Raw genomic sequence first — 14,003 nt, 5'->3', positions numbered from 1 at the left:
ATCCACGTCCTCTTACTGTGGGACCCTTAGCGGGAATACTTCGGAGTAAGTACGCACAGCCCTGGGGTGCGGGCTTCCTGCGTGCGTGCACGCGGCGCAGGAAGCGTGACTTTCTGGCCGCGCCGCGCCGCGCCAGCTGCGAGCTTCCAGCACAGCCCGGGGCTTCCTTCCCAGCCGCTCGCGCTCTTGCGCAGCCCCGGACGGGCCCGGGCGCGCTTCCTGCCCAGTGCAGAAGCAGCTCCCACCGGCCCGCGTGGCGCCGAACGGGGCGCCTGGAGAGCCTGCCCCCTTGACCGGGCAGGGCCTGGGGGAGCTGGCCGCTCAAGAAGGGGCCAGGTCTCCGCGGCTCGCCCGGGGTTGCTGCGCGCGGCGCGGGGAGCGAAAGACGCCCTGCCCGCGGCCCCCAGCAAAGGGCAGCGGGAGGAGGCGGCGCTGCCTCGCCCGCAGCCGACTCGGTTGGAGCGGCACGAGCCAACCCCGCAGACGCGGCTGTGCGTCGGGAAGCCCGTCCGCGCTGCGGGCGCCCCTCGGCGGTGGGGAGCGCCTTCCCGAGGCTGGCGGGCCCCGTGGCCGACGCCCATCGGGGAAAGGGGCCAACGCAGGCCTCGCTGCCTGGACACGAGGGGCGGGCGGGCGGGCGGGGGGGGCACGCTGCTTCGGTGCTCCGCGGCCGCGCCAGCTGCCGAGGCTGCCGGGCGCGCCAGCGTCCCATTCTCCGCCGGCCTCATCTCGCCTGTTTCCAGCCGTTTCCCCCCGTTTGACCCTGCCATGCAGCAGAAGCAAATCGCGTGAAATTACCTCCGAGGATTACATCGCCGGCCCATTGAAAGCCCCCCTCGGCCCTGGTTTACAAACCTCCTTAATCCCGTGTCATTCGGCGGCTGCAAACAAACCCAAGCGAAAGGCCCCCTATTCTTCCGCAGCTGGTCGGGACCCGTTCCGGACGGCCGCAGCCGCGGCTTCCCTGGCGCACGCTTCAAAAAGGAGCCCCGGGCGTCCCGCGAGCTCCCCCAGATTAAGAGAGGGGCCGGGGTGTCACGCCTGACAAGCCCTCAAAGCCGCCACAGAAACCCGCGACCTTTCCCTTCCCCGGGAGCTGTCCGAGGAGGGGAAAAGGGGACCTGCCAGGAGCGACCCACGGGATGGCTGGGGCGCTCTCCCTGGGATCCCACTGTGAGCATTACTTATGAATGAAAACGCCTTTATAAGGTCCCAGTAAGTTAGGAAGGCTTTATAGGATGCTAAGGCCGGGCAAGTCTGTCTTCCATCGAACCGCCCCCCCCCCCCCCAAAGTTTCAGCAAAGTTCCTCCAAGCAGAATCTTCTCTTGGCTTTTCAGTAACAAAGTTACGGTTGCACCTGGACCAGGCTGGCCGGAAACGTGACTTTTTCCCCCACATCCGGCCCTGTGGGAGACCTAAACACAACATCCTGGGACAAAACCACGGGGCGCGGGGCTCTATTCGACGTATTGCTTTCGTTGCTCGAGCGCAAAGGGTGAATATGGCCATACAATTGCACATCAGATGCTTTCCAGTTACCACGGGCAGTTTTTCTTATGGTGTGGTTACAGTGCACTAGCTTGTAGGCTCCATGAAACATGCTTTAGTAGCTAAGGCTTTTGTTTGCTTGCTTGCTAGCTTTTATAATGAAACATTATTTACATACTCCGATTAACAAGCCCCACAAAAGACACCCAGCAACCACAAACAAATGCCACTAAAACTTGCTGCTTGCAGAAGTATGTTTCTGGCGTTTATAAAGATTTCTGGGGAATGAACAGAAACGACTGGGTGACATTTCTTAATGCATAAGGGACTGATAATGTGTCATGGACTGTGGAGTAATTCTAAAATGGAGTGTAATAGATCACAAAACACTCCAGCTGCAGCAACCTAGAAGGGAATTCAGCTTACCCAACAGAGGAAGAAAGCCCAAGGCTCTGTTGCAAGACCTCTGCAGAGAAGATGGCAAATAGGATTCAGGTGGATTTTCCTCCCCTCACAGTTCACATTTACATAGAGTGAGCACTTTAGTGTGTTTGTTTTTATGAACAAACTGCAGTTCTTCCAAATAACCATACATTTAACTGACAGCATCTTATATACATATATATTTTGGAGTGTAAAAAAACTCCACCATAGGTGCAAAAATATTTTTACAGAAAAAAAGAACATTTGCCCCTGGACATGATTAACGGTAGAGTTTGAAGTACATATTTTACTTTAAAGAAAAGGGAATCATTATCAATCCATTACGCATTAAGAAATGTCACTCAGTTATTCTTATTCATTTGGCAGAAATCTTTATAAAAGCCAGAATCATACTTCTGCAAGCAGCAATTTTGCTAATCCAGGGGGGTTATTACTCTGGTCCCTTATTAGGATCTATACTACTGCCAAGCAATCCTATAACTGTCTCAAAAGAAGTTTACCTTCATGTTATAAAACCAGTAGTGGTATTTATACTGTGCAATAATTAGTGTATTACTTGAATTCACTAACAGGTTCATTTTATCTCTGCACAAAACCTCTAGTCTGCTTATAGAAAGCTTGTGCCTCCTTTGGCGCTGTTAAAGTGGTGAAAGAGTGAATGAAGGCTGGTAGCACTTTCTCTTTTTGCCTAGCCTTAATTCCCATCTCTTTTTGCTCTCATCCAATTAGTGCAGTGTATTAAGCAGTTTATCATCTCATAGTCAGCTATTGAGAGAAACAAGGCGAACACTTTGCAATAGAGCCTGCTCTCCTTTGACACCCTCAGGTACTTACATATTCCACTGTGCTATGAATAATAGAGGAAGAATAGAGCACTAATTCCCTCATCAAAGAATGCCTTGTCTGCTGCTTTGCTCAACAACACCATTCTGATCAAAAGAAAAGCAATAAAGCTTAGCATAACAAAACGAAACCTACTTATTAGCTTAGTGGTTAAATTAATGCAGAGCCGCTGCTATTCAAAACCAAGGTTTGAAAACAGCCTCCAACAACCTGATAATGCTTCCTTCGGGATGAAGGAATTTTAATCTGAAATTTGAAGCTGGCACAGATGAGTTAATCTATTAAACAGCTATAAGAGGAGTGCAGGATGAGCGGTTCAATTAAGAAATATTTAGGTGCTTGACAGAAGAGACGCAAATAAAGCAAGAAGCAAAATGGGCTGAAGTTGGGAAATAGAAAAGTAATTTTTTCCAGCAAGAGATGGTTCTGGCACAGGAAGAAAAAATTAAATGGGTTCCTGTCTTTCTTTCCCCCCTCCCACAAACACTGTCTGTCTAGCTTCTGAGCTTATCTATTGTACACTCCAATTCCCCTCCCTTAATGGAACTTTTAAAGCTATTATTTTTATCTAGATACAGAAATGAAATACAGGAAGATACTTTCTCAGTCTAGGCCATCTCTGAACAACTCAGACCTCCTTTTCTTGTCTCTCCTCAATTCTCCTGTATCATGCATTTAATGTATGTATAAAAATCACTTACATGTAGAAAAATGGCTTTGCAACTCCCAAGCTTACTAAAGAGTGATTCAGTAAGATGAGGGTAACAGTCGAAGTAGCCTGCTTGGAAGGAGAGATGCATCTGGACAGTTTGGTTTTTATCTGACCTCTGTAAAATGTCAGATACTGTATTACCATAAACTGGGAAAACCATTAACTCAGAGCTGGAGGATGTCACCCCAGGATCAAATTCAATGTTCTTGGGGTCCCAATCCAGCACAACCACACCCTCTTTCCTGGCCACACCCTAATTCTCCTAACCAGTGGTAATTTGGTGGGTTTCTAGTTCTTGCGTGGCTTTTTTCCTATTCTAAAAGGATGCAATGCCTTCTAAGGCTTATTTATGAACAGTAAGAAAATGCAATGAATTTTTAGTATTTTTGATCCAAATCCTTTTGCTTTGGGCACTGCCCACAGTGGAATGTGGCCCCTGAATGTTGCCCCAAAATGGATTCCAACCCTTTGGTTGAAAACAATTTCCCGCTGCTACAATAAGGAACCAAGCTACATCTTCCCTCATCATTAAAAAATAAATGGCACAGATAACCACATTAGATTTTCAAATTTCAAAATAGATGCTTGAAAACGATCACTTTCTCCACAGCATTTTCCCCTATGATAATACCCTTTGTAAAATGACAGTCTTACTGGATATATTTCAGAATGTGTGAGAGTATAAATATATACAAATGCATTACTTTTAAAAATTTTACATCTTGGATCCATTAGACAAGTTTACTTTGTATCACATTTTACAAACTTGAATATGGATTACCTGTGTGATACCTTTAAACATACAGGGTTTATGTTTAAGTTCACCTTTAAGAATGATGACACACTGCCTGGGTTACTCTAACAGGGCTACTTATATAACAGTGATGGAAACAACAAATTAAACCTATGGGAATGGGATGGTATAAATATTAAGATAAAAAAGAAAAGAAACATGACTGTGCATGTGATAGTACATTTCAAATGCTGTTGAAATGGCATGCAAGGAAAAGAGAAAATGACTGATTGACGCTCCATTGATATCACCCCAATCCAGAGCTTTGAGATGTATATAGAGGTTTTTTAAGGCACTTCACTGGAAGATTTGCCTGTTAATATCTTGCCTGTGCTGAGCCCACTCTGCACATAGGTGAAGAAGTCTCTGTAATCAGGGGGAAGCTACAGGCAACTACAACTCATACTTCCTCCTAGATAGTAGGCTGAAGCAACATTCCAAAGACAAAACGCTAACATCCGATAGATAGCATAATAGCTTATTAGGTCTACTGGAAGATTACACAAGATTGTGCAAACTTTTGAGATCTTCGGAACTCTTTATTACGAAATAAACAAAACAAAACACAGGAAGAAAAAGGAGGGAGAGTGGAACCCAAAAAGGGAATGCAAGCAAATTTTCTTTTGGTCAACCAGGCTTTCCTGTTTTGTAGATCAGCAAGTAACCTGACATGTGAACAGTACTTGACTTCTGTATGGGACTACACCTATTGAGTATCAAGAGCTGAACCAGATATGACAGAGTCATTCATGTTTCTTCATTGATGGGTCAGCCATTTTCACATATAGAGATATGGGCTACAAATAGCTCTTCCTTGGGACTGTGATGGAGAAATTCTCAAACCCATTTTGAGGTACATTACAACATGTGTAAATAACTGCAAGGGTATCTCCAGCAGCCTTCACCAGTTTTTGCCATTCCTTTCTGATGGGGAACAGTTACCTGAGCAGAGGGGTCTTTCTCACCCTCAAGTAAGTACGCAGTAAGTACTCATTCTATTTCAAAGGACTAGAAAAGGCAGAGGAGAGTGTTCAGAAAAATGTCTAATTATGGGGAAAATCAGTATTTTTCTGTTAACCCATAAGCATGATATTAACTATCCCCTTCCTTCCTCCAGTCTTTGCTTCCAGTTCTTTTGCTACTTCATCAGAACCTTTGCCCTATTCCCTGAGGAAGGTTGGCTGGGCTTTGGGTGACATGGAGGCACTAATTTACAATCTTGCAATTTACAAGCAGAAGTATGTTCTTAGCTGCCATGCAAATTCCCTATGCCAGGACTGCAGAAGGTCAACTCCAGGGAATCAAAGTAGCCCCACAGGAAACCCCCTTCCTTGACTCCACCCCCTTCCTTCCAACCACCAATCGTTTTACACTTTCCTGGTTGTTGTGCAGTTTTTTCTCATTCTAAAAGGTTGAAATGTCTATCCTCAAGTTTAGTTTCTAGATGTTTTAAACAAACAAAAAAAATGTTGGCATGCTAGCTAAGTTGGCCCTATCCACTTTGCCTCTGCCCCTTTTGCCCTTCTCACCACTGGAATGCAACTCCCAAGCGTTCTTTTGAAATTGAATTTGGCCACCAGGTTGAAAGAAGTTCACTGCCTCTGCTCTGTGCCCAAACCTGGTCTGGAACTCCCACAGTCTGTGGATTGGCTTGCTTTGCATTGGAATGCTGACCATTGTTATGAAATGGCTTTCCAAGTTTCAAGGAAAAAAGATCTAATTTCCTGTTTTTAATTTCTTTCATTTTTCTGTTAGACTATTTACTTCTGGAAAACTACATGTTGCTTTGGTGAAATTACTCAGACAAACTCATTTAATTGAGCTTACTCACTGACAGGAATAACTATATTTTTTAAGATCCCACACCAACATTCAGCAGCAACTGGAAAATTTAAAAGTAGCCCAGCACTTGCTTGGTTAGCTTTTTCCAACCTGTTGCTCCCAGATGTGTTGGACTATAACTTTGCCTCCCACTCCCCTGCCAGCATGCAAACATAGTACAAATTAGTATCCACATGCTCTGATGTTTGATATGTACACACCATTTCATTTTTCTTATACTAGAACATTTTATTGTGTCTTCAACATACTAAAAACTTTACGTGCACATTTAAAATGCTTTTACATATACCAGTAAATGTTATCTTTCCAGAAATTTAATACAAACGTCATCCCAAAAAGCTATCTATGCCATCGTTTGGCTTCTGTTTTTTCTGGTCATCATTTTACTGGCAGTAAATGGTTTAAACAGTATTTATAAGCCTCCTAAAACTTGTCCTAAAATACAGAAATTACTCCTATTTTTTGGCTGAGAAATGTTATGGTTAGTTTTTTGTTTCATTGCAGTAGGCTTATTTATTCTCTTGCATCCCAAGGAGCCAGAGTAAAGCATTTAAATACGTATGTGTGGCTTGGAGAATGTGCTGCACACATGCGATCGCCTTCCCCTGTACAGGAGTCAATTGGTGCTTTAGCATTAATTTCCATGTGGTTACTCTGTATCATTGCAGCACAATATTGTCTGAATGAATGTTGTCACAAATAAAGATCATATTGGAATCAAGCATTAATAGGGAACATTTAGTTTTAGTATTGTTTTTAACTGATGTGCATGTGGTCATAAAGTAGATAATTTGTGAAAAGGGAAAACATTAGTGCTCCTACTGAGACCTCCACTAACCTCTTTTCCTGAGAGCACCTCTACTAAATACCCTGGAGCAAAGTCTAGGATCACTTACATTCCAGCAACTCTCACTGCGAATTATTCAATTAAAGGAGCTATTTTTCCTCCCCTTTCTTCCCTTCAGGTCTAGATATACAACAAATATTTATTGAAACAGAAGCTGTACAGGTGCCCAGTAGATCTACTGACATTAACATGAATTCTTCCTGTATTTTTTACTAATTAAACAAATTCAGATTAAAATTCAAATATATCAGTGTGGATTTTGAAATTACAGAACAAGACTAGTGTGGAAGAGTATAAATGAAAAACTAGAAAAGAAACAAATATTTTTGCATAGAAAGAAGTCTACTAAATAATTTTTGTTCCACCAAAACACTGCATTTAAGTACTGAGATCTCCAACAGATTTTACTACGTTGAATGTCTGAAAGAGTTTGCTGAGGTTCACTTCAGAGTAGCTGCTCATGGACAACCATTTATCTACTGTGCTCTTCAGCTTTTCGTAATTGTCCTTGATATCCTGCCTGTGCCTCTTCGACCAGTCAGCTGTGAAAGACAAACCAATTAAAAATTAGAAATGGAAACCACATTTTCAGTCCTTATTTCTGCAAATTTTAGAGCTTTTAAAAACATGGTATAGGCTTGCTGACTCTTAAAACCCACATTGACTAGAGTTGTCTTCAAGATGTCTTTTGTAGCATTTCCAGTTCTTTCAACAACAGAAGTACCTTAGTCATCAGCTTATTGAAATGTTAGACTTGCTACTTAACAAAGAGAGTGAACCAAGCTCATGAAGGAGCCAACCCACCTGTCATGGCCACAAATGAACTGGTATATCACCGTAAATAAGTAAATGTCACAAAACACTGTTCACGCATGAATACTACATGAATGGGCAAAGGAAGAAATAGGAATGGGGGAAGTTCAACTAATGCACCAGTATCAACAGGTAGTACTTGCGCTTTAGACAGGTTCAATTAAGAAAGCAAAACCCTGCTTAATGGCATTGCTGTCTGACAATCTCCTCTCCCTGTTCTGCATCATTTCCACTGATTGGATGATAGAAAATATTTTAAATGGTGCAGGACACTGGGAACTTGCTTTAATTAGCCATTTAACGGCATATGGAAGGTTTTGTCCAAAAGCTATTAAAATGGGGTGTACTTTCTGTTCCATACCTTAACATTTGAGAGAAAAATCCAAACTTCTCTTGATGAACCAATTTATGTATGTGTGCATTGATGAAGAAATGCTTTCAGACCATTCCCTGCTCCCACACATGTAGCAGGTATTCTTTCAAAAGTGGCAATGGCAAGGATGTTTCATACTTTGTTTCATTTTCTAAGAAGTCTAATTTGTGGCTATGACCACAATTTAAAAATGCAAGGCAAGTAGAAGAAAGGAACACTGCTCACAGTCTTATCCCAAGTCAGCCTTTCCCTGTATCAAGTCTGTCCATGCTTTAAGGTAATCAGAACAGGATCTGCTTCAAGGGAGGAAACCTTTGTTGAAGGATCCTAGTGGTGAAATTGTTATCTATAGAGGTATGACCGCTATCAGCATTGCAGTCTTTTCAGTGCTAGGCAAACCTATGGGTTTGCCTAGCATTTTAAGCAGGTGAAGTGAGATCTCTGTCTGATGCATTTTATGAATTTTTTCACCATAGCCATAATTGGGTTATTGTTTTTATGAATATGTGTCTGGGATTTAAAGCATGCATACCACCATGATAACGTGAAGTAAAGGGTGGCTTGAAAATATTGTACACAAATAAACTAGCTGCATATTGTTGACTGACTGGCAGGCACCCACTCAAGTCTGAGGCTTTGCCCATTACCAGTGAACCGATCCTTTTTACTGGAGATGTGGGGGACTGACCTGGGATCTTCTGCATGCAGACAGCGGTTACTCTATTGCTGAACCACCGCCCTTCGCACAAACTACCATCTTTTAACACATCTGTCCTAATAACAAGCACCGTGCACACAGGGTCTACATGCATACATTATTTTTGTACTAGGGATTTTAAGAGACTGTATGGTTTCAAGGGGTAGGTATCTAACAAAACAGTAAGTAGAAGATACCTTGCCAGAAGATACCTAGTCTGTGCTACATTGGGCCAGTGGAGTGTTGGCCTCTGATGAGCTACTGTAAGTGTGATATGGGGAAATAAACACTACAAAAGGACAAACATTTCAAAATAGGAGGAAGATTAGGATCACATATTTCACTTTATGATAAAGAAAAATAGTTGTTCAATGAGTCAGTTTCAAAAGACATCATTTCAATTATTTATAACATATAAGCTAGTGAGAGTGTCACTTTAGTCACCATGTGATCTTAGGCAAGCCATTGTCATCTGAAACCCGGTTTACCATTTGAGTAAGAATACTGGCCTATCTGACAGGGTATTAAAAGCATTACTGACATAATGAATACTAAGTATGTACCCAGGTAGTTGTTTTGTGCTAGGAGTCTAAGGTGAAGCCCAAAGCCAGGAGTACTTTTGCACAACTAAACCTCTTCACCAATGATTGTTCCTGGAAAAGGTACACTTGACCATAGTCATGCTTTATGCTTTTGCAAAACATTTGCGTATCTGTTGCAACAGCTGAAATTTCCAGCCTTTTTAATAAGAGCTATGTTTTTGGGGGTGGAGGGGAGAATTTAACTCTGCTCTTGTACCATCTTTAATGGCTTTTGCTTTATTTCCATGTCTAATTCTGAGTGCTTTAAAGCCTCAAATGGGATTTGACCAGGGCATTTAAAAGACCATCTCTTCTGCCTGCTTACTTAATTCCCTATGAGAGACCCTGTTTCACTTCCCACCACCTTCGGAGATATATAGTGGGAATACAGGAAAGGGTCTTTTCTGTTGTACTGTGTAGGCAATGGAGCGCCCTGCCTCAAGAGATTAGTCTAGACCCCTCTTTAATGGTATTTAGATACCCAGAAATACATTTGCTCTGGCTGGACTTTGACCCAACTAGCTTGTGACTTGGTATACCCCTGGCTTCTTGAATTTGGAATTTTTGAGTTGGATCCAAAAAAGGCATTATTTTCCTAAAGGAAAGCCTTTCCACTTGCAGAAAGGGTCTGGATTCAGTAGAGGCTTCCACAGAGTTGTGTGTGTCATTTTCTAGGTTTTATCTGTTTCTTCCTTTTTCCTGCATCACCTCCCAATGTCCACAAATTTATTTTCAGGAAGCACATAGGACTGCAGTGGAAAGCAGGAGCTGAGACCTGGGATTGTCCAAATTCGTGAGCACAGCTCTGCTCAAGGAACTGTAAAACCAAGTCTTTACGTGCTGTGCTGTGTGGGTTTGTACTTTAATATTCCATGGATACTTTAAAATGTTCATGGTATTAACTGTCTTTGGTTGAAATGAAATGAAATGAAATGAAATAGCAGGATATAAATATTTAAAAATAAATTAAAGAAGCAAGAGCTTTGCATAGTTGAAATGCACTACATTAATGTGAGGTATTATAAGATCTTTCCTAATTATGGATTTCTGAAAGCATAGGTTTGCCAGTAGATATGGAAATGGCTCACAGAGTAGACTCTGCTACCAAGGACAAAACAGCAGCTACTGAAATGTTTAAAACCTAGAAAACACATTGGCTAACAAAGTCAGAAATCTTTAAATGATATTCAACATTAATGCTATCATTTTATTATAAACTTTAAATATACTTTAAAATGACTAATGAATTGATTGATTTCTTTATTATTTTATTATATTTTTTGCTACCCTGATTCTCAGAAGCTCAGAGTAGTGTACAATGTTACTGGCCCCTTTTTAACTTGTGAAGTTGGTTAATCTGAAAGTGAAAGAGCCACTCTCAGTCACCCAAGGAGCTGCCATGGCTAAGGGGGAGCTTGAACCTGGTCTGCCTTACTTGAAGTCCAAGGTTGAAGCACCAGAACATACTAGCAGTCTATGCTGTACACAGAACAGCCCTCACACTCTGAAACTTGATCTCACAAAACAGTCCATCATTTGTTGCTCCTCTTTGCTAAAAAAAAGGTGCCTGTAGCAGCCTTTATTGTCCAGGTGTATTCTTTCGCTTCCTTTTAAGAGTGCTGACTACTTTCCTTCTCTTAAAAATGCAAATAAGCATTTTACATTGACAGACTGATAGCAAAACATCCATTGCAATTTATAAGGCCTATGCATCAATTTTACAACTTTCTTTGGTACATGTCTAAATTCTGAGACACTCTCACATGTTTTATACAGTGGGATTGTATACATCTAGTGTCAACATTCATGGAGATATGAACTCCATGTGACATTGTACTCAATGTGGCTCACTGCTCTTATGTGTTAGCAGAAGCCAACACTTCCTGACACCAAAGAGATTCAGGGTAGTTTCTTGTTTATGACGTGTTTTGTGAGTACATTCACAAAAGATGATAAAATGGGTCTGCATAGACTTCAGTATGTAGAAGTATGTGAAAATAACAAAGCAACCTAAGAAGATAATAGATTACTTGTTACTGCTTAGTACTATTCATTTCTTAGATTATTTTATTTATTTTATTATTTTTATATCCTGCTTTTTTCTTCCAAGGAAGTTAAGGCAGCTAACAATTCCCTTTTACTTCTAGATATATTAAGCATAAAGAAAAGCTATTAAATTATGCTGCTATTAAATCAAGAGAAGATATCTGTTAACATGGGCATTAATTTAAGCATCCATTCATAGCCTGTAGAAATTGGAAAAAAACAAAAAACAAAAATTAAATAAGCCCAGATTTGGATGATCTTTCATTGCTGGAATATAAGTAATATCAAACTATACTTTTTTGCTTTTAAAAAAATACTTCAATTTTTCTTAACATGATCAAAACACATATCAATACATTATAAGTATGTTGAAACATCATCTTTCAAAACTTAAGTAAAATGCTTTTAACCTCTCTCAGAAACAGAAGAGCAATCAAGGGATATTGTCCAGAAGCAGGCTGATATACAAGCTCTTCCCTGCAAGGTCACCAAGATGTATTTTAAACAAATAAATAAATGCGCATTTTGTGTAAATACAGAAGTATATAAGTAAGTTACTAGAGACTTATTTTTGAGTAAACACAGTACTGATTTACATTCTTATTCCTCTGTTTTTGACAGCCTAAAATTTGATCACATTTAGCTACCTATTTTTCCTATTCATTGGTCCCTTTCCTTTATCTTACAGTATAAATATTTTGTCAACTCCATTTAGAAACATTCTCTTGCTCTGGATTATTGTTTTTCAATCACTATATTCTAATCTTTGATTTTTATATTCTTTTCATATTAAATCTCTTATTTCATCTTTTGTGTTGTTTTCCTTTCATTGCCCCATCTTCAGAATTCATCACCAGACAAGATCCTCTCTTGGATCAAGTCCTATCCCCTTTTAAAATTAGTCTCAAGGCCTATCTATATAAATTAGCTTTTGTCAGTTATCTCTTCCTCCAGCTTCTGTTCCCCACCTCTAATGTTTGTTTCTTTAGACTATCCCTAACCCTAATTGTGTCAGGAAGGTCTTAATTTTACCTTTGTGCAGTGCTTAGTTTTTCATTAAGTACTGTAGAAAGATAAAAATAACAAAAAACGTCTCACAGGTTTATGATTCAATTAAACCTATATTAAATATGAGGAATAGAAGTTGGAGGAAGAAATAAATGACAAAAGTTAGCTTATATTGATGGGCCTTGAAACTTCTGAACTACTGTACACTCAAAAGCAGTTCTGGTTATCAGTAGGAGAGTTGGCAACTTTTGCTTACTCTGTTTCAATTTTAAGAGTGATATCCAAACAGAAGTGAGCATCAGATAAATGGGAGGAAGTTAAGCAATGGTTGGGATGCTAAGAGACTCATGTGTATGCAAAAGTGCTTCTGATTGGATAAAGGGTTTTTTGCCCTCTTTTTTCCTCAACTAAAGTCCTTTGAACCTCGTAGAGGAGTCCTTGTGCAGTCCTTTGGATCTTGGCTAAAAATTTCAAGGTTACATGTCTAAAAAGTAACACTGCTCAAAAGAAGAAAGCTACTTATCTTCAAAATTAAAAAGAAAAAAGTCTAAAGAAGTTTGTTAATAGAGAAAACTATGTAAATTGACTATGTAACATTAATGAGATGTTTTACCCTGAAAAATAGAATAAGAAAGAGCATGTATGCTACTAAATTCAGGCTATAGCTGTATCTGCAGTGTAACAGTGCTATGCATTTGAATGACAGAAGTGCATCTGATGACTGGGGAGAATAGATTTAAAGAACTGTAGTAATATAGAGCAGGGAAGATGAGAGAGGACACAGCTCCTGATGTGTTTACCTCCTCTGCTGATGGGATATTGACTTTTCCCACCAGGTTGGTTAGAAAGGGGACTATTTGCGCTGCCACACAACAGAGTAAGAATGACAACCAGCATCACTCTGTGCTCTTCTTAGTAAAAGACAATTGTGACCGCTGTATATCACACAGCCAGTCAATACTTTCAGGTTACCATACCATCCAACTTAGGGATGCATATAAAAGCCCACTTTTTCTTCCTAAATGAGACTTTAATCAATAAAGCAGTTAATCCCTTCTGAGAACAAAGTTGTATTATGACTAAAAGTGCTTGTGAACACTTAGATATATGTATGGAATACAGTTTACACCAACTGCTACCGTAGCTTTTAAAGAATATTTACATGCACGGTTGGGAAAAAAAATTCTCTCATAGCAGCAATATGATTGATACAAATACTATACCAACACAGCTGTTTTTCATGTAAACAATAAAGAGTATTACTAGCTCTTAATGTTAAATGAAAAATAAAATAACATTCACTGAGTAGCAGTAAACCCTGCACTTAATTAAAATCATCTTCCTTTGTAACTGATATTAGACATTGATTTAGTGATTGCTATTTGACACTGAAGCTGGTATCAAACCTGTATTATGCTGGTTAAATCTTATGTTAAATATTTTTGTTACCTATTTTGTCCTTATAAAAATAGTACACCAATAAGTTAAAACTAAAATCCAAAGATGTTTAAGTTG

General features: G+C 40.3%; 1 protein-coding gene across 1 annotated transcript in view; it reads right to left on the bottom strand.

Moving 5' to 3' along the window:
- Positions 1–6,345: 6,345 nt before the first annotated feature.
- POLA1 (DNA polymerase alpha 1, catalytic subunit) overlaps positions 6,346–14,003 on the bottom strand; it is a 217,588-nt gene continuing 209,930 nt past the window's right edge. Inside the window, exon 37 of the mRNA XM_044441804.1 lies at positions 6,346–7,512. Within this exon, the coding sequence (XP_044297739.1) occupies positions 7,349–7,512 (164 nt within the window). The 3' untranslated portion in view covers positions 6,346–7,348. The remainder of the gene's footprint in view (positions 7,513–14,003) is intronic.

This window comes from Varanus komodoensis, unplaced genomic scaffold, assembly GCF_004798865.1.
Source record: "Varanus komodoensis strain SLA01 unplaced genomic scaffold, ASM479886v1 scaffold4, whole genome shotgun sequence".
NCBI lineage: Eukaryota > Metazoa > Chordata > Lepidosauria > Squamata > Varanidae > Varanus > Varanus komodoensis.
The sequence above is the reverse complement of the archived record's forward strand: the minus strand, read 5'-3'. Positions and strand labels throughout refer to the sequence as shown.